General features: G+C 34.8%; 1 protein-coding gene across 1 annotated transcript; it reads right to left on the reverse strand.

The window, feature by feature from the left end:
- Positions 1–3353: 3353 nt before the first annotated feature.
- On the reverse strand, positions 3354–18995 carry LOC136810605 (lissencephaly-1 homolog). The gene is made up of 14 exons (XM_067067203.1): positions 18863–18995; positions 18238–18316; positions 18024–18098; positions 17347–17394; positions 14179–14185; positions 9109–9260; positions 8443–8539; positions 8133–8307; positions 7956–8020; positions 7703–7734; positions 5455–5586; positions 5186–5284; positions 4898–5054; positions 3354–4351 (listed from the first exon to the last, which is right to left on the reverse strand). Exons 1-14 carry the CDS (start codon positions 18892–18894, stop codon positions 4278–4280), a joined length of 1224 nt encoding a protein of 407 aa, XP_066923304.1. The 5' UTR covers positions 18895–18995; the 3' UTR covers positions 3354–4277.
- Positions 18996–22003: the final 3008 nt, after the last annotated feature.

Genomic DNA, 22003 nt, shown 5'->3' on the forward strand with positions numbered 1-22003 from the left:
ATTTTTCACTGTACAGTACCTGACCCCGAGAATGCAGTAAACCCCGAGAATGTAGGTTTCTCATTTTTTAGCATCGTAGGCCTAGTTCAATTTCATAAAGAGTTGTTTCAGAGCATTATTCATTATCATTATTTCTAGACATTAAATTTGAGCTTAAGTTAATATTTTTGATATGAAAATCTGAATCGAAGTTGATTGGATACTACTCGAATTGAGGCATTTTTAAAATAAATCCTCTCTAAATCGAAATCTATTGGAATTAAGTTAATAAAACAACTCTCTTGTCTCTTTTTTCGTCCTTTCTTTCACTTTTCCTCATTTGTAGCACGATAAAATTAATATCTTTGTTAAATCTTTGTCAGAATGTATTTCAAAAGCATTAATTTCACTTGGGGCCGTCCGCATTAAAATGTCAAAAATCGAGTACCCCCCCCTGGTAAGTACGTGCTTTTTCATTCACCACCCCCCCCCCCTCGGTTGAAGAAAATTTCGAAATTCAAATCGTTTGGTTAGGACCTTTATTTCATACATGAAATTCAATGTTTATCAAGAAGCTTTTTCTTTTCCTTGATGCGTATAAGAAGCGTAAAAGTCGACAAAAAAGGGCTATGAAAAAATTTTCTCTGCGTACGTAAATTTTCTTTTGACCCCTCCCCTTCCAAGCGTACGCTTTGAGAAGACCCCCTCTCCCCTTCTTAATGCGTACGTACTATGTGGACGGCCCCCTTAGAGAATACAAATATTTCCGGTGAATAATGAAATTCCGATCTCAAAAACCAAATCTTTTCACCTACATTCTAAGGGTAAAAATAGAAAAAATCCAATTTTCAGAATAACAAAATGCTCTTTAGAATATTATTTTGCCACAAAATATTTCTAAAATTTGCTGTTATAATTAATCAAATTGAAAAAATATCAATATTTTACTATTACTAGATTTAAAGCCATAAAAGCAAACCTACATTCTGGGGGTTCCAAAAAAATTAGCCTATCTATCAAAAGTACTAACCCCTGGGAAAGGATTTTGGGAGTTGAAAACATTCAATATTTTTTTAAATACAAATCTACATCTTTCAGGTCTGATTCAAATTTCATCTACATTCTCTTGGTCAGGTACCTTAACAAATAATTTGTTTTAAAGAAAGCTCATTCCAGTTACTCTTTACGCGCTGTATGAGAAAATTAGTTTTAAGGATTTAAATGGAACGTTGTGAAAGAACAATAATGCAGTAGATTTTATACTCATATTTTGACCAATATTGTATCACTGGTCAATCAACACTTCAAAAGTCGAAATAACGATGGTTAGATTGTCAACCGACTCGAACGGGAGGCTCAGTAACGTTAAGGAAAAGACAACAAACAAACGAAAAGATGAAATGTTTTGAATTGTGTATAAATATTTCTTGTAGATTATTGCTGGCTTTCGGATAAAGGCACTCAACGGTTCTCCCTGTCAAAATGCTCGGTATGTACTGTCGTAGTTCGGGAAGAAACTGAGAGTTTAGTCCATGAGGAATTGCGGGGTCCATCTAGCCTTCGGAGCCCGTTTTCAGCACTTATCCGATAGTTAGCCTGATTCCAACCTTGAGAACACGACAAAGAGAATAGTAGGCCTGGTTCGTAACAAAAAACACATGAATAACGTGCAAAAGTAGAACAAAGCACCAAATTTGGACCAGGCATGCCTAATACCCTATGGATTGATATTAGAAGGGCGGCACAGAAAAAGTTTAAGGGTACCCCATATTTTTGGACCCGTCATTTATTGAAAACCTAGGCTCGAGCCCAAGGACCCAATTTTTATGGAAGTTTCAAACTCATTTTATGCCAAAACCAATTATAGAGTCTGAAAGCTCTCGAAAAACTAACACTATGGAGTATGGCCGATTTCTGTACTGATTGGTGTAGAAGTGTCATTTTTTAAGCGATTTATGACCAAAATGAGGGGGAAACACTTAGGTAGGAAAATAGGATAAGTTATATATACTGTACACTGTTCACGCCGGCTAAAGACCAAATGCTCAGATAAAACCAATATGTGCGTGTTTCAATTACCAATTTCAATTATCCTGAGTGCCAGAGGTTGAGTTTTCAAAGAACATATCAACCTCTGAGGACCAAGTAAAGAAATTTTATCGCGCGCGTGTGTCGATCTGTAAATCTGTTAATCTATGAATCACTGCACAAAAATGAAGAGCAAATATTACCATATTAATGTCTACATGAACATATAAGTGACTGGACGTTTATCTTATATTATGTCTTTGAAGCGAGCTCCGTTGCCGCGTGTAGATCAAACTTGTTATGAAAAATCTGACAATATTCCGTCACAATTTTATTTCTTTGAATTACTTAACTAAAAGGATTGACAGAGCTTGAACATTAATAATCACCAAAGAATTATTCTCGAATTTGTTTTCATGAGTTTTATGCAATGTATTTTATCAACATTTTTCAACATTGAAATGCAGAATTTCAACTGCGTGTTTCCTTCTGAATCGCTCTTTTGTCACTCAGCCATTACTGTTATACATTCGGAAAAGCCATGTCAAAAAATTCATGGAAAGAATCTGACGAGGACGTGCCGCTGGAGTTTGAAAATTGGACAATGTCAGATAGGAATGTTTGGTAAACCCTGACAGAACAAAAGAATCGAAAACCTTTCCAAAAAACTGGAAAAAATGACTAAAAGTGGAAGAAAAATCTTAACGTTTTTATATTTCCATTCTGTAAATTGTCCAAAATAACCAAAAGTCGACCCTATCAGATGCACATTTTTGAAAATTAGTAAAGTTTGAGATTCTGTCAGATATCTGCAGGGCCTAAAAAAGGTACCCTGACCAGCGGCACATCCCCGTAACCAATTCTATCAAATGCCTGGGAAACCCGGGATTTTAAAGATGGCGACCCAAATGGGCTTTTCTTGTATGTTTTGACTGGTTTAGGCCACTATCCTTCATTTTTATAATGGCCAAACATCTAGTAAGAATTATATTTATAATGTCAAATGCTTTGCTTTAGCATAAGAAATAAGCATACGTGAAAAATCGGGTCGAGACTGAGTATGCTTAGCAAAATCTGGGTTCATTGAAATTTCGAATTTTTAAGTCGGAACATTGATTCGGCTAAAAAAATTACATAAATTTTTTAAATTCAAATAATTCTTTGTAATTTGGCGCTGCAGGCGAAAATCTAAAAAGGTCAGCGTTTTAGAAATGCTGTTTGTTTTCTCAGAACTCCAATCATAAATAGTCATTCTCAGTAGAATATGAATAAATACATTATCAAGGGATATCTATAACTTACACTTATCATATCAACTGTTGTTTGACAAATGAAACAACTGTAGGTTGAAATAAATCGACAATATATTTTTAATTCGAACTAAGTAAAAAATATTCTGTCTACCAGATGATACAAGCAAAAATTGAAAAAAAAGAAAATAAAAGATGTTACTTCTGATAACAGACGATACTTCCTACAAGAAAATATAATTTGTCTAATTTCTTACAATAGTGGTATTTATTCAGCAGATTTATGCCAAATTGTTGACACTGTTTTTTATTGAAGGAACTGAATAAAATTGCAAAATAAAATCGTTTGTTTGTCTCTTGCGGGATGAAGGAAATAAAAAATCTTCCCCAATAAGGAAATAAAAAGGTAAAAAAATCAAAAGATTGTAAACTTGAACTTCAAGTGAGGGAGACAAACAAACTGGTAATAATTTTAGATAAAAATAAATAATTATTATTTCATCCTCCTCGATTTGGCTCAAAAAATCACCATCGATTTCGTTATTTTCATTTGAACAGACTTTCAGACTTCATTTGAACAAGGTTTCGGGATGTAATTTTAAAAGAAACTATAAACTGTTTAAATTAAAGTAAGAATATGATATTTTTGTGTGTTTTTCTGAATGAAAATATTCTAGTGGTAATGATAGTAGAGCAGCACACAAACAAAAAAGCTTTCTCTGGCCACTCAGTCAGTGAGTGGATAATTTACATACTTTTCTTCTTGACTTGGCGATAAGAATCAACTGAACAGTACTTTCAAGCGAAATAAGGACTTTATAACCATCTTCATTCATAAATCTTCGCATCCCAACTCAATAAAATGTCCAGAGCAACTTCCATCAATCTTTAGCAAGTACTTTATAATGCGTTCATTTGGATTCATTCTATCGACGAGCCGTCAGACGAGCGAAAAGACAGTTGTAGCAAATGAAAGGACCGCAACCACTCAACCTTCCAAACAACTATAATGTCTCGAGGTTACCGACAATCCCAGATCTTGGCCGTCAGATCGACACTTCCTGTTATCACAATAGGTGCCGACGGGTGAAAGTCTGAAATAAAGAAAACTTATTACATCGTCCAATCTGAAGTAGTATTAAAGATTACTTAAAAAAAAGAAGAGAAAAGTTATCATTTATGACGTCATCAAATTTTGAAAATTTAACTCGTTTTGGCATTAATTTTGACAGTAAATATTCAAACACAAAGCCGGCAATTAAACGCCTTTTATCTTTTCGGATTCTTCAAACAGAATCTTAAAATCTTTATTGGTTCGACTTTGGGAGACATATCTGTACCAATATTTCAACCCATGGCCATAGCTCTTCCAGATAAAAAATAATTGAGGATGGTAGACTCTACACATTTTTTTATAAGCCACCGAGTTAAGTGTTTTGCCCTGAGAATGGCCAAAAAAATTAAGAAGCTTGGCCTTAGCAACCTAGCCTGAAACTGAGCATGAATCGAGTGGTTGGTTAATGTGCTGACTGGTTAAAGACTTTGAACTTACAAAGTATTCACTTTTAGAAAGAAACAAAAATTTGTGCTCCTTCTTTAAAAAGACACCAAATTCTCATAGAGTCGATATACTTTCTTACCGAAAGTTGTTGTAAAATGTTCGTGAGCCGCTAGTGTTTTAGCGCAACGTTGGTTTTTGATGTCCCATGCTCGTAATGTCTTGTCGTCGGAACAACTTAATAAATATTTTCCACCAGGGTGAAATTGTAAATCTCGCACCCAATTATCATGTCCAATCTAAGATAAATAAAAGCAATTCGGTTAAAACACCTACCCCGGGTCTAAAACAGTGAAGTAGAGCAAAAGAGCAAAAGGGTTCAAGAACATTAATTCCCAAAGATAAAGAGACGAGAAAGAGGATAACTTACCAGGGTGAAAAGACAAACACCTGAGTGAATGTCCCATACTTTGATGCTTTTATCACGTGATCCTGATGCTAAGAAGGGACCAGGCAACGCGTTCTTTTTCTGAAACATACAAATCAAGATTTTTATAAGAAAAATTGTACTTGTAAATCAAAGCGCATGTGTCATAGAGATTCTACTCTCAAAATTGACAACAGCTGCAAGCTAAGGTTGTTAAATGTCTCATTAAAAGATTAATTAATAAGATAAAGTAATTCGGTAAATTATCATACATCATTGCCAGTGGCATCATTGATGGATTGAACGGATTTTTCTGAGGACCATGCGATCGTTTCCACCACATGGTCGTGGTCTGATAATTCCACTTTACATTCTTTCGTTGCTATCACCCAAACTCGAATCGTCTGAAATGAAAACATCAAAATAAGTTACATTTGGCACACCCCCTAAGAGCGGCACTCAATGTTATTCCTTTTTGTCTTTTCAAAAAATGGAAAAACCAAACAAATTTCGACAAAAACTGGCATCACCTGACAAGAACCTGACCCTTGATGGAGATGAGATTGACAACAACCGTTGTACGGAGCATAATTGCATTAAAGATAATGCCAAAATGAAGATTCAATGCCATAAATGTCAAAGAATGCTACATTACACCTGCACTGAACTACCACCATACCAGCTGAATATGTTTTCAAATAGAGGTTACAGAAAATACCAAACTTGTTGTTCTCCGGCAAGAGACCTCATCAGAAAAAATAAAAAGCTGTACACACAGCTCTAAAGAATTTGAAGCATGTGAAAGCATTATACACCATAAAAGTGAGAATGAAACAAGTGATACTTTTATGGACCTACCTGGTTATGCATTTAACACATATATAATTGATATCTACGTGAGCATGAACGTTAAACAATCATTCAGAACACAAATAGTGACGATTTATTAAAATTAGTCGTTTGTTTCTTATAAAAAAAACGTTTAGAAACCAAAATTTCATGCTCTTGAAATATTCTTTCATATTCAAGACTTCGTGAGCATAAAAAGACATCTATCTCATCAAAAAATTGAGTAATTTGGCTAAGAACATTGATGTATGCTTATTAATAGTGATTCTTATAGATAAAGATGCGTTTTTTGAGCTGAAAAGTTATTTTACAAAAATCTACTTGACCCATCTTTTACCTACTTTCATGCAAAGAATCAGAAAAAAACAACGATCCAATATTTCACAAAGTCCAAAAAACCCTTTTTTTAGCCGTTTTTTGCCAAAATTTTCCCAAAAACATTTCTTTTCGAAAATTCTGCACATTCGAGGGTTTATAGTTATGCATCTTTGCGAAAAAAATCATAAAGAATGAAAGAGTCAATCTCGAGAAAAGCTAATACCTAAGTAATTGATAATGTGCTTATAAAAAAAATATTGAAGTTGGCAAGTTTTTCTATAAAAACACGCCAAGCAACCAAAATTTCATGTCCAAACACACATATGCTTCAAAAGTAAGCCCTCGTGAGCAAAAAAAACTTCTATCTCATAAAGAAATTGAGTAATTTGACTAAGAACATTGATGTATGCTTATTAATAGTGATTCTTATAGATAAACATGCGTTTTTTAAGCCAAATAATTTTTTTTGCAAAAATCTGCTTAAGCCATCTTTTATCTATGATGGTACCCTACTTTCATGCAAAAAATCAGAAAAAATTAATGATCCAATTTTTAACAAAGTCCAAAAAACCCGTTTTTTAGCCGTTTTTTGGCCTAAATTTGCCCAAAAATTTTTCTTTTTCGAAAATCGGGCTCCGTCACATTTCGGCCATCACCATTTTGCACCTTTGTACCAAAAATCAAATGATTTCTATGATTCAATCTCGAGAAAAGCTGGTAACGAACGGACGGACGGACGGACAGAGGTGAATTTATAGGACCTCCACCCCACCGGGGTAGGTCCAAAAAGACTTAGCACCGTTGTCCCTTTGGCTCTGGATTAGATCAGTTACTTGATTCTTATCGTTTAGGTATTCCTAACATCTTTCCTGTAAGTCCTTACTTACAGGAAAGATGTTAGGAATACCTAAACGATAAGAATCAAGTAACTGATCTAATCCAGAGCCAAATTCCGTCCTGGGAAAAAGCTATCCACCAAAATTGAAGAGACAGTGAATGGTAAGAAAGTATAATTGGTAAAAGAACCAAAAAAAGTTTTGCCGACGCTGCGAAAATAAATGGTTCGTTGAACCTAAACAACATGAAGCAGTTACTTAGAAGGGAGAAAATTGAAGAACAAATCGAAGACCAAAGAAAACTATCAATAGACGCAAACATCATCTTCAACGGGGTGCGTGAAAATGAAGATAAAGAAGATAACGATTTCGTGACTGTAATTCGTAATAATAATAATAACAATAATAATAACCAACTTGTAGTAAGGAGCTGATCTGTCGAAGCTATCAAGGGAAAGGTTTCTACCATTCCCAAGTGTGAACAGTCATAAACAGAAAACCTTGGTGTAACACTCACCTGGTCGTTTGAGCAACTTGCAATCATCAGACCTATGAAAAATCATTTGTTTCAATAAATAAAACTGATAACAATTTTAAGGCTTTTGAAAGTACAAATATCATGCTTGAGAAAAGTGTCGAAAAAAAGCTGAGTACGGGTTAAACAAATACAAATAAGTGCATTTGCTCATAGTGATGAAAAACGAACAAAACTAAGCTAAAATGCGATGTCGAAGAATTTCGCTGAGAATGTTACATTATGTTAATCATACCGTCAGGACTGACTTTCACTCTCCGAACCCACTCCCTGTGACCAGTGAATGTGGAAGTACAATACCTAAAATAAAAGATCTTTAAGTAGAAAATCTCCCTATTCTCAACAGGTTATGGTATTAAAAAAGAATTGTGGAAAAATAAAATGAGAATGATTTACAAAAATGTCGAGTTACCCAGTAGCGACTTCCCACATTTTGATAGTCTTGTCACGTGAGCCAGATACAAGATGATCGCCAGAAGGTAGAAAGTCCACTGAAGATATGTTGTGATCGTGGCCATGTAACGTTTTTAAACACTCGTATGTTTGAAAGTCCCAAATTTTTACTGTCATATCCGCTGAGCAGGATGCTAAAATTGAAAAAATGTAAAATTGCCAAAGCCTGATAAAAATCAATTGTTCTGGAGACTCAAATAATTGAGTGACCAATAAATCACTCTTATCATTTGTAGAGGTCTATAAACATTTTCAAAATTATTAGTTACCTAAATGTTTTCCAGGGTGGTCAAATGCAAGATCTTGTACTGCATCAGTGTGTCCTTTTAATGTTCGTTCGTAGTCTCCAGTTTCATAATCCCAAACCTAAATCAAAGAAATAAGATTAGAAATGATTTTAACCTTATATTTGAGCAGAGGATTAAATTCGATTAGGGATATTATCGTAGACATTGTATTTTATTCTTCTTAAGATGAAATCGGAAAGAAATTTTAAGAGTTTGAAACATTCATTTCATTTTATGGTTATTATCAAAAGACCAGGTTAATTAATAGAAAGTAACCAAAATTATCTTTCCGCTCACTTAGTACGTTTATATATTATATTAGTTCTAATTGATTATATATCACAATTTTGGACAACTGAAAAAAATCGTACATTATCAGGGGATACCCCCCCCCCCCTTTAGGCTGAATACTCCCCTGGCAAGTGATTTTAGGATTAAACTGGACAAGAAGACCTACTTATGTTTTTCTAATTGTGAAAATAAAAAAAAAGAGAAAAAGAACGGCCTCATGGATGATTTTGAAACAAGAATTTACGAATAGTCAACGACATATTTTTCATTCACCTCATCTTCAACGAATTTCGAAAAGGCTTGATGACCCTTTCTATGAGGTGAGGTGTTCACCACATACAAAGAATTTTCCTTTACCTTTATTGTTGCATCCTCGGAAGCAGTAAGCATTACACTATATACAGGATGAAAAACCACTTTTGTGACTGGACTTCTGTGTCCACTTAATGTATATTTTTCAGGTGCCCGTGGTACCCAGTCATCATTTGACCGTTGCTTCTTAGAAGGACCTGTTCAAAAGCAGAAAATAATCGTTATCAATGACAACTTGGTAAGATTTTAACCAACAACATCAAATAAAAATGACTTAATATTATGTTTTTAATTAGTAGATGAAATATTTGAAAGCATACCAGCTTCCAATTCTTTTTCTGCTTCGCTTAGTTTGGTTTCCAGTTCCATAACCTAAAGGATTTGAATCAACAAATAATAGCAAAATTAACTTGAGATTGCCTTATTAAAGTGAGATTTATCATACATCGGTTGTGTCATTTATAAACTGTTACAAATAAATTGAAAAATTGAATGGTGCGCAAAGGATCAAATCTGATTTTTTGTGTTTTATTTCTATGAAGGGAAGATTTATTTAAAACTGAATAGTTTGTAGACTTATAGCTGAAAGAATGTTGGAAACCAGATAATGAAGATGATCTCATATTATTAGATTTCCAAAAGATATATGCAATACATCTTTTTTTCTTTATAAACATTGCACTTATAAACATACCTGAGCTCAGATGTGGCAAAAATTCAAACATATGCTAAGCATTGCCTTGAGTCAGTGAAAAATTTATTTTCCGATTTGGCTGTTTCTGGCCGAGATCTTATGGATTATAGGAAATTTCCCTAAAAGTTTGCTTAGAAAATAAGCATCCTTCAAGCATTTTTCAGACTTGCCAGTCTTGGACTTTTGTATGTTTATAACCAAAAAAAAATATACATATTGCAAAGTAGAGGATGACAATAGACCTTAAAAAGATACTTGGTATAACTAAAGGATAAAAAATGTTAAATGAATGGATAAACCTGATGAGTTTATGTACCTTTCTTTGCAGACGAATGACAGATGTCCATTTCTTTTCCAATAAGTTGGCAAATCTTTTTTCTATGTCACCAGTCTAAGATTGAAAACATTTTGTGCTAAAAATTTGTCAATACATTTATTGCTCAACTTCTGATCTATTCAGTCCTGGATGATGAACTGTCGAACGTGCTAACCGCACTGGCTCAACTTCAGTATCTTTGAAATCATTCGTAGGCCCAATTGTAAACTTAATGGCTTAAGAAAAATTATAGCATTTTGGGTTTTAGCCTCGTTTTGGCAAAAAACTCGTCCCCAGGCCCCAAAAATTAAAATTTTGAAAAAATGAAAAAAATACCCCCAGGGATTTGCCCAAGGATCAAGTGTGCAAAATTTTAGCCAAATCGGACCATTTTTGAAGTCTCCAGCCTGCCCCAAAGTTTTAGTCTCGTTTTTGCGAAAAACTCGTCCCCAGGCCCCAAAAATCAAAATTTTGAAAAAATGAAGAAAACACCCCCAGGGATTTGCCCAAGGATCAAGTGTGCAAAATTTCAGCCCAATCGGACCATTTTTGAAGTCTCCAGCCTGCCCCAAAGTTTTAGCCTCGTTTTGGCGAAAAACTCGTCCCAAGGCCCCAAAAATCAAAATTTTGAAAAAATGAAAAAAACACCCCCAGAGATTTGCCCAAGGATCAAGTGTGCAAAATTTCAGCCAAATCGGACCATTTTTGAAGTCTCCAGCCTGCCCCAAAGTTTTAGCCTCGTTTTGCCGAAAAACTCGTCCCCAGGCCCCAAAAATCAAAATTTTGAAAAAATTAAAAAAACACCCCCAGGGATTTGCGCAAGGATCAAGTGTGCAAAATTTCAGCCCAATCGGACCATTTTTGAAGTCTCCAGCCTGCCCCAAAGTTTTAGCCTCGTTTTGGCGAAAAACTCGTCCCCAGGCCCCAAAAATTAAAATTTTGAAAAAATGAAAAAAACACCCCCAGGGATTTGCCCAAGGATCAAGTGTGCAAAATTTCAGCCCAATCGGACCATTTTTGAAGTCTCCAGCTTGCCCCAAAGTTTTGGTGACAGACACACACACAGACACACCTATACGCGTCCCAACCGGATTGTGGGGACACATGTCTCATCCTACACTGTGGGGACAAAATTCACGTTTTTTCAAAACGAGCTTTTCATTTATTCTAACCAATAAAAAAGGCTCATTTTGCATTTCTTAAGTCAAATTAGCACTACTATAACGGTCATAAGCCGTGTGTTCTCGATTTATTGAAAAATGTCCCCATAATGCTGTGTGTGTGAAAAGTAACCTGACTTACACACAACTGAATTTGATGACCTGTGAAGCTATGCTAATAAAGGAAGAAAATACCTATTTTCTCCTGTTTTTGTTGCATCTTTCTCTTTACATGCCTACTGATACTCTCATTTAATTCCGAAACCGGCTCCATAAATACCTCCAATCAGAAGGTTACAAAGGTGGTACACGCTTTTTTTATAAGAACCAGAAAATTTTGGTTCAGGCTGGGCTGTTCTTAATTTTTCGAATCTTCTAGGCTTAAATATTCTTACGATGTTCTTAATATCCTTACTTGTCGTTTATTCTCTGTACTATTGTTATTGTTAGTTTTGTTTTTTATTTTTTTACATGGTGTACTTGGGATTTTAATTACAGATTGTTATGGTTAGTCGCTAGTTCGTATTTTCTTCAGTGCATATGAGAAAAGAGGGAGAAGAGAAGCTAACCCTCCGATATCATCGGACCGGGTCCTATCCCGGGATAGTTTCCTACCCCTAGATAGGAAATCACGGCGCTTACCAGACATTGTACTCTGTGCTCGCGACACATCAGAGCCGTGATGTATCGATGCGATGATGATACTCGAACAGTACGGGAAAACCTTGCGTTCTTGCAGGTACTGAACAGTACCATCACCACACCACATTCAATGTCCAGCATATCTCCCCATACTCTTGTATCAGAGTGATGGTACCCTATTCCCCTCACATGGTATGGGTTGACCTGGGCCAAGGTACATTCACTTGCCAAGTGAATCACAGCACCGAGTGGGAATCGAACCCTGACCTCCAGCACGGAAGTCAAGAACGATGACCACTACACTACTGCGCCTTTTTCAGTGCATATGACTTCATTATATTTCTTCACTTAAAGAACTTATTCATTCTTAGTTTTTGGTCAAATTTCAGCCTCGTGTTCTTATAAGATTGTTCAACATGGCGCGCAATTCTTAAATTAAGTTCGGCTGACGGCAAACCAACATTTTTTTTTTAAGTCCAGCCTAATGAAAGAACAGTTCATTCCTTCTGTTTTCAAATAGAGTGTAATTAATTACGTGCGTCCCGTGCCCTCGTGGGTCGTGCCTTCGTGCCTCTTGCACTCGTGCCCTCGTGGGTAGCTAGTGGGTCCTGAAAAAAAATACGTGGGTCCTGAAAAAAATTACATGGGTCCTGAAAAAAATACGTGGGTCCTGATAAAAATTACATGGGTCCTGAAAAAAATTACGTGGGTCCTGAAAAAAAATTACGTGGGTTCTGAAAAGATGATTTTGTGGGTCCGGAAAATATGATTTCGTGGGTTCGTGTGTGGCGTCCTTGTAATTGTGTGGAATCTCTTTTGGAGAATTTGTTGGGATAAATTTGAGAGTTTAATCGCCAAATGAAACAACATACAAATTTCCAAAAATGAATAATAAAAATTGAAAATTAAAAACTTTTATACCAGGGAGCACTATCAGACTGTCTTTTTACAAAATTTAAAGTTGTATTTCAGTGTGATGCTTGAGATATGAGAGGATTTCTAATGCCAAACTTCAATTAAAATATTAGAAAAGGCTTCTATCAACTTTCAGGACTTTTACTTCGTTCGGGACTTCATTTTCTTATGCTGAGCTTACCCACGAGATTTTCTTTCGGACCCACGAACTACCCACGAGATTTTTTTGGACCCACGAACTACCCACGTAATTTTTTTCGGGACCCATGAGGGCACGAAGGCACGAGGGCATGGGACACAAGAGGCACGAAGGCACGACCCACGAGGGCACGGGACACATATAATTAATCACACTCTTTCAAATACTAACTGATTGCTTCAAACTTTTTTCATTGAACAGAAAATGCCTAAAATTGATTTTGAATGCTATCTGAATTCTTCAAACGTCTTTTCATAAGTGCTTTCATTTAGATAAAAATGCTTAAAATTGATTTCAAATACCATCTGAAGGCTCCAAAAATCGAAAATATTTATCATTGAGCAGAAAAAGCTAAAAATTCATTCCATAATACGATTTTAAGGCTTCAAAAGTGTTTTCTTTTAGTAAAAAAGCATAAATTTGACTATAAATACCATCTGAAGGCTTCAAAAGTGTTTTCGTTCAGCAGAGAAAGCTTAAAATGGATTAAACACAACCCGACTGCTTCAAATGTTTTCATGAAACAGAAAACACTTAAAATTGATTTCAAGTAGCATCCGAAGGCTTCAAAGTGTTTTCGCTGAGAAAAAAAAGCTTGAAATCCATTCTATATATGTGATCAATATTTTCATTTAAAGCCTCAAAATTGATTTCAAACCATTTGAAGGCTTTAAAAGTGTTTTCCTTGAGCAGAAAAACGATTAAAATCGATTTAAAATACCACCCGACTGCTTCAAAAGTGTTTTAATTTAGCAGAAAACGCTAAAATCGATTTCAAATGCCATCTGAAGTCTTCAAAAAAAGCTTCAAATCGTTTCTAAATGCAATCTTGAGACTTCAAAAGTGTTTTCGGTCAGCAGAAATGCTTAAAATCGATTTTAAATATGCTCTCAGGGTCGACTTTTGATTATTATTGACAATTTTCAGGATGGAAATTAAAATTTTTTTAATTTTTCGTCTAATTTTATTCATTTGCCACTTTTCAGGGTGAAAATGAGAAAATCATTCAATTTTTCGTTCTGACAGGTTCCCAATTAAATCGATATTAAATTTGATTAAGTCTTCAAAAGTTTTTTCATTAAGCAAAATAAGCATGAAATTGGTTCTATAAATACCATCTAAAGTCTTCAAAGGGTCTTCAAAAGTGTTTTTGTTTAGCATGAAAAGTATAAAAATTGTTTCCAAATACCACCCGACTGCTTTAAAAGTTTTTGATTCAGATGAAAATACTTAAAATTGATAAGCAAAATAAGCATGAAATACACCCCTGTCTCAGTGCCCCGGTGGAACTCTTTCCCTCAGTGGGGATGACAATTTCTATCAAAATCCCAATGCGGATAGAAAATCTAATCCAGCTCAAAAATTCCATTTGGGATGGTTTTGAAGTGCAATTTTTTCCATTCAAACTTCCAATGGGGACACAATCATAGGGCAATTTCCAAGTTGGTATAGATTTTAGGTATTTTTTTCCACTAGGGACGATTTTTAAGCCAATTTTTCGAGTAGAAAGGGGGGTCAACCGGGTCTGTGACACAGGGGTGCTGAAATTGATTCTATAAATGTGAAGCTTCAGGGGAGAGGGGATAAAGATTACAAAATAAATACTGGTAAAATTCCCTGTAATAACTGATAATACCAGTAACTTTACCGGTAAAACTACCAGTTTTTATTATCGGGAAATACTGTCTCTGTGTCCCAATAAAGCTCCCGCTAAATTACTGATAATTATTATAGGTAACTATCGGGACACCGGTAATTACGCTGATAATCGATACAGGATAACGTAATGCCTTTCAAACCAACGTTGCTTTCTTTCCAATAAAAAGCTAGCTTGATGTAGATCAATCCTAATTATACAAACAACCCTTTCTCCCATTCCAACATTCATAAGACTTAGCACCGTTGTCAAGGACTTACAGGAAAGATGTTAGGAATACCTAAACGATAAGAATCAAGTAACTGATCTAATCCAGAGCCAAATTCCGTCCTGGGAAAAAGCTATCCACCAAAATTGAAGAGACAGTGAATGGTAAGATTCCGAAAGTATAATTGGTAAAAGAACCAAAAAAAGTTTTGCCGACGCTGCGAAAATAAATGGTTCGTTGAACCTAAACAACATGAAGCAGTTACTTAGAAGAGAGAAAGTTGAAGAACAAATCGAAGACCAAAGAAAACTATCAATAGACGCAAACATCATCTTCAACGGGGTGCGTGAAAATGAAGATAAAGAAGATAACGATTTCGTGAACGAGCTTTTGAACGACGTTAAACTCAACCAACCTTCGTCTCTCGAGTTGGAAAAAAATCAAATGGTGTGCGCCAAATCAAAGTCGCATTCAAAGACAGTCATATATAAAATACCGCTTCATGAAGAAGTTGAATGAACTAGGACAGCACGAGAAGTACATAAAATTGAGCATTGCCGACGATTTCACGAAAATGGAGAGAGCAAATCAAAGAATGGAAAGAAAGAGCAGACGAGATGAATAAAGCCAAGTCGAATTAAGATTTCGAATGGAGGGCGCGGGGAAGTCCTCGTGAATTAACTGTACCTTAAAAAGATCAGTTTAGAGGCCCTCGTGTGCCTGGACTGTAATTCGTAATAATAATAATAAAAATAATAATAACCAACTTGTAGTAAGGAGCTGATCTGTCGAAGCTATCAAGGGAAAGGTTTCTACCATTCCCAAGTGTGAACAGTCATAAACAGAAAAACCTTGGTGTAACACTCACCTGGTCGTTTGAGCAACTTGCAATCATCAGACCTATGAAAAATCATTTGTTTCAATAAATAAAACTGATAACAATTTTAAGGCTTTTGAAAGTACAAATATCATGCTTGAGAAAAGTGTCGAAAAAAAGCTGAGTACGGGTTAAACAATTAAGTGCATTTGCTCATAGTGATGAAAAACGAACAAAACTAAGCTAAAATGCGATGTCGAAGAATTTCGCTGAGAATGTTACATTGTGTTAATCATACCGTCAGGACTGACTTTCACTCTCCGAACCCATTCCCTGTGACCAGTGAATGTGGAAGTACAATACCTAAAATAAAAGATCTTTAAGTAGAAAATCTCCCTATTCTCAACAGGTTATGGTATTAAAAAAGAATTGTGGAAAAATAAAATGAGAATGATTTACAAAAATGTTGAGTTACCCAGTAGCGACTTCCCACATTTTGATAGTCTTGTCACGTGAGCCAGATACAAGATGATCGCCAGAAGGTAGAAAGTCCACTGAAGATATGTTGTGATCGTGGCCATGTAACGTTTTTAAACACTCGTATGTTTGAAAGTCCCAAATTTTTACTGTCATATCCGCTGAGCAAGATGCTAAAATTGAAAAAATTGCCAAATTCCGATAAAAATCAATTGGTGTGGAGACTCAAATCATTGACTGACCAATAAATCACTCTTATCATTTGTAGAGGTCTATAAACTACATTTCACAATTATTTGTTTTGAGCATTACCTAAATGTTTTCCAGGGTGGTCAAATGCAAGATCTTGTACAGCATCAGTGTGTCCTTTTAATGTTCGTTCGTAGTCTCCAGTTTCATAATCCCAAACCTAAATCAAAGAAATGAGATTAGAAATGATTTTAACCTTATAATTCGAGCAGAGGATTAAATTCGATTAGGGATATTATCGTAGACATGGTAATCTTTCTTAATATGAAATCGGAAAGGAATTTTAAGAGCTTGGAACATTCATTTCATTTCATGGTTGTCAAAAGACCAGTTTAATTAATAGAAAGTAACCAGAATCTTTCCGCTTACAAAGTACGTTTATATTTAGTTCTAACTGGTTCTAATTGATTATATATCACAATTTTGGACAACTGAAAAAATTCGTACATTGTCAGGGGATAATTATGTTTTTCAAACTGTGAAAATTAAAAAAATAGAGAAAAGAATGGCCATCTAGATGATTTTTGTTTGTCACCTTTGTAACATGGAAACAAGAATTTACGAATAGTCAAGGACATATTCACCTCATCTTCAACGAATTTCGGAAAAGCTTGATGACCCTTTCTATGAGGTGAGATGTTCGTTCACCACACGAAGAATTTTCCTTTACCTTTATTGTTGCATCCTCGGAAGCAGTAAGCATTACACTATATACAGGATGAAAAACCACTTTTGTGACTGGACTTCTGTGTCCACTTAATGTGTATTTTTCAGGTGCCCGTGGTACCCAGTCATCATTTGACCGTTGCTTCTTAGAAGGACCTGTTCAAAAGCAGAGAATAATCGTTATCAATGACAACTTGGTAAGATTTTAACCAACAACATCAAATAAAAATGACTTAATATTATGTTTTTAATTAGTAGATGAAATATTTGAAAGCATACCAGCTTCCAATTCTTTTTCTGCTTCGCTTAGTTTGGTTTCCAGTTCCATAACCTAAAGGATTTGAATCAACAAATAATAGCAAAATTAACTTGAGATTGCCTTATTAAAGTGAGATTTATCATACATCGGTTGTGTCATTTATAAACTGTTACAAATAAATTGAAAAATTGAATGGTGCGCAAAGGATCAAATCTGATTTTTTGTGTTTTATTTCTATGAAGGGAAGATTTATTTAAAACTGAATTGTAGACTTATAGCTGAAAGAATGTTGGAAACCAGATAATGAAGACGATCTCATATTATTAGATTTCCAAAAGATATATGCAATACATCTTTTTTTCTTTATAAACATTGCACTTATAAACATACCTGAGCTCAGATGTGGCAAAAATTCATATGCTAAGCATTGCCTTGAGTCAGTGAAAAATTTATTTTCCGATTTGGCTGTTTCTGGCCGAGATTTTATGGATTATAGGAAATTTCCCTAAAAGTTTGCTTAGAAAATAAGCATCCTTCAAGCATTTTTCAGACTTGCCAGTCTTGGACTTTTGTATGTTTATAACCAAAAAAAATATACATATTGCAAAGTAGAGGATGACAATAGACCTTAAAAAGATACTTGGTATAACTAAAGGATAAAAAATGTTAAATGAATGGATAAACCTGTTGAGTTTATGTACCTTTCTTTGCAGACGAATGACAGATGTCCATTTCTTTTCCAATAAGTTGGCAAATCTTTTTTCTATGTCACCAGTCTAAGATTGAAAGCATTTTGTGCTAAAAATTTGTCAATACATTTATTGCTCAACTTCTGATCTATTCAGTCCTGGATGATGAATATGGTTTATGATTAGCTGAAGTAGAAACAAATAGTTCTGAGAAAAAAAAACTTACAATGTTTGTTTCTTCTTTGAATTTTTCCAGTGTTTGTGTATATCCACATTGTTGAAAGTAATCAGCAATTGCTTTATTCCTTGAAAAAGTAGAGAAGTTTTTAAATTCATTCAGAACTAGAAATATTTTTGTTTGTGGTTCACTGGGTGAAGAAAATAACTTATCTGGCCAACTGCAAACATTTCATTTGTTGAATTTTGATCATCCATCAAAGTCAAATACAAAACTAAACAATGAAATTCTCTGGTGAATTCCTAGTTTGTTAGTCAAAATTTTGTAGCATCCATTAAAGTTTCTTGTTTAGGAAAGTTTAAGCAATTTTTTCACTCTCAATTTCATAATTCTATGGATCAAAATTTGTTAAATTATGTTATAAAGAGTAATTTATTCCTGACACAGACATTGTTATATCTTTTGAAAAAAAGATTGCACTAAACTCACATTTCAGAATAAAATGAGGCAGGCAAACAAATAAAGAAATAATAATCAAATGACCAAACATGAAAAACATTTGCACATAACTGGCCACTATAAAAGACTCATTTGGCAATTGGACAGGAAAAAAAACTTCTAAACCTAAAATAGATAGCAATAGCACATGTAAAAAATCAAAATATTATCTTACAGCTCTTCTCTCTGTTTTGTTGACAGAACCATTGTGAGGGATGATTATGTATTATCAAAATTCTGTATATTGAAATGGTTTTTCTATATTCATTATGGCATTATTTTAGCGGCCCAATGGCCACATCAAGCCTGAAATGAAAAATTATACTTGTGTAATCACTGATTATAATTCCATGTTGAGAGAGGAAGGTTTTAACCAACCAGACATATTTCCATAGTCTACACTACATAATATAAAGCTATTATGGTTTCATCCCCTCCATTAAATATGGGGGGATTTAGAATTTTGCCAAATTTATGATGGGTATAAATTTTTTAATTTTTCAAATGTTGGGGGGATGAAGGCTGATGGGTGGTGAGAGATTGATGTTGGGGGGAGGGGGTTTAGTTAATGTGTATAAGCAATTTCTATTTTCAACGTTAACATATTGATAGTTTAGTTTTACCTTTGATTCACAAAATGTAAAAAGCAAGATTTCTCTAAGCAACTACAACTCAAATTATTGTATGCCATTTGTTGCATTTTTATTCCAAAGATGACAAAGACCGATGATGAGTTCCCAAGGTTTTTTTTTATGGCCATGGCTAAGGCTGATAAGGGGATTTAACCTTTTGATCAGGGGGAGAGGGTTAAAAAAGCTGGATGAAACCATACCTACAGACTTTTAGGCCTTACTTTTGGCCTATAGGCACTGCTATAGGTAACCACTATAGGCAACCACTAGTGGTCCCCACAAGGAATTTTCTTTTTAATAGGATTAAACATAATAGAAGATTAAAAAAAGAAGTTTAGAAAATAGAGATTTCAAATAAAAGAATGTTTACAGCTGAATGGCTTGCGTTTCAAATCTCTCTATCTAAGTAGCTTATTATATCCCATAGTGCGGAAAGGGGTCTGATCCCCTTCTTGGCACCCCCCCCCCCCAACCATACAAAATGCCTATCCCCCCAGGATTTTGGACAAAAACAACTAACAAATATATGTGAAATATCTTTAGAGAGCCAAAGCAGCAAAATAATAAATTTATTTCTTCTTTTTGACTCAGACTACTTTAACAAACAGAAAACTTCGTTTCATGAAGACCAAATTTCATAACAGTGCAGAACAGTGCTTGAAAATAATCTACAAAATATATGCAAGCCCCCCTTCCTTGCTACCCCCTATTTTTTCATAAACATTTCTGATGCCCCCTTTCTTGTTTTTTCGGAAGGTGTCATCCCCCTTAAGAAAGGGGGAGGGGACGAACTATGTATCCAGGGTTTTTCTACTACCGGATAATGATAGCAAAAACTCAAACTGATCTGCCAAATCTGGCGATAGTGATTTTAACATTAAAGAAGAGACCAACTTAAATCATTTTTCATTACTCAATGGGTCAAATGATATATTTAAATGGAATAAAATCTAGCTGGGACTAATTCTCACAATAATGAACAATACAGGTTTTTTTTTTCATGTTTCTAAACTTTTTGACATAATCAGCCTCATGGAAGGCTGGATTAGAAGGTTCTTAAAAAAAACGAATTCAAAAATGTTATTTTCTCAATCTCAGCCTCAGCATGTTTCCTAGATGTTTCTTAGTTTTTAGGCATTCTGAGCCTCATGTTTCTTAAAAGTGTGACACAAAAACGTAAAAGTGTCTGCCCGGCCATCTGCAAAATTTAAGTCACAGTAAAATTTTAAAATTTCAAGGATAAGCTCAACTGCAAAATTGAATCACTCTGAAAGTTTATCCCATTAAAGTATCATGTAACGTGAGCATACAAGGATGCATATATTTTTCACGAAGCACTTCCTATGTGCGAAGACGTTCTGAATTGTGTGATATTTAACCTAAAAACTGAAATTTCAGAAATTAAGATATTTCATGCAATCTGAGAAAAAATTAAGGCATGGGATAAATAATTTGAAAATTTTTGGTTTTAAGTATGATGATGCCAAGGCTTTCAATTTCAAAAGATGACTCACAAGACACCGATGAAGCAAGCAATCAACAAAAGAAGCAATATAAGATCAAAGAGAAAAGCAGTAAGAGAAAAGCAACAAGCAACATGCTGAATGGACCTACCAGATGATGAAAGTTTAGATAGCAATGCGAAAAGAAAAATGAAAAAAATCAGTCAGAAGATATAGCGTTTAGCGAAAATACACAACACAATAAATTCATCATTGATTGTTGATGGGGGGAGAGGGAAGGGTTGTAGGGAAAAAATAAATAGGAAGTTCTGGTCGCAAAAATCAGTTTTATTGACAATTGAATCAAGTTTGATGGTGAGCATTGTTATCAATAATGATTTTGTGTGAAAAACATAGAAATATAAAGAAAAAATCCAATGAAAATCTGCAAAAACGGCGATTTCTGGCATTTTCAACCGGAAAAATTTTTTTCTCAAAAATCGAATTCAGCCATTTTTTGAGCATTGCAAATAGGCATTTTCGGCCGGAAATAAATTCTTTTCGAAAATCAGGCTTCGTCACAATTTAGGTATTGACATTTTGCATCAGTGCGCAAAATTTCATGAAAAAATATAAAGTACAGCTCAAGAAATTCAAGAAATACCGTTTTTCCGGCAAAAATCGGCTGTTCCGGCGATTTTTAGAAAGTTCCAGCTTTAAAAATCAATTTTATTGAAAATTGAATCATGCTTGATGGTGGGCATTGCTATTAATAATGTTTTTGAATGAAAAAACAACCAATTTTATGGAAAAAGTCCAATGAAAATCCAGAAAAACGGCAATTTCCGGCATATTCGGACTCGGCCATGTTTAGGGCATTGTTTAATACGCATCTTTGAGCCAAAAATCAGAAAAAACTAATGATAAAAATCTCGAGAAAATGCCAAAAAAACAGTTTTTCCGGTATTCCGGCATTTTCGGCCGGAAAATTTTTTTTTTCGAAAATCGGGCTCCGTCACATTTTGGGCATTGCCATTTTGCATCATTGTGCCAAAAATCAGAAAAACTAAGGAGCCAATCCTGAGAAAAGCTGGTAACAGACGGACGAACGAACGAACGAACGGACGGACAGACATTGGTTAATTTATAGGACCTCTACCCCACCGGGGTAGGTCCAAAAATGAACAGTCATTGAACCAAGAAATTTTGGTGAAGTTCAATGACTGTTCGATTGATCTTTTA

The sequence above is a fragment of the Clytia hemisphaerica genome, unplaced genomic scaffold (assembly GCF_902728285.1).
Source record: "Clytia hemisphaerica strain Z4C2 unplaced genomic scaffold, Clytia hemisphaerica genome assembly, whole genome shotgun sequence".
Lineage (NCBI taxonomy): Eukaryota > Metazoa > Cnidaria > Hydrozoa > Leptothecata > Clytiidae > Clytia > Clytia hemisphaerica.

Bases quoted from the DNA above. Each gene is read 5' to 3' on its own strand.
- LOC136810605 (XM_067067203.1), bottom strand. From the start codon at position 18,894: ATGGTTCTGTCAACAAAACAGAGAGAAGAGCT. The intron at 8,308-8,442 runs GTAACTAATAAT...TTTCAATTTTAG, and splicing joins CCACCCTGGAAAACATTTAG to CATCCTGCTCAGCGGATATG. The intron at 4,352-4,897 runs GTAAGAAAGTAT...TCTTTATTTCAG, and splicing joins ACATTTTACAACAACTTTCG to ACTTTCACCCGTCGGCACCT.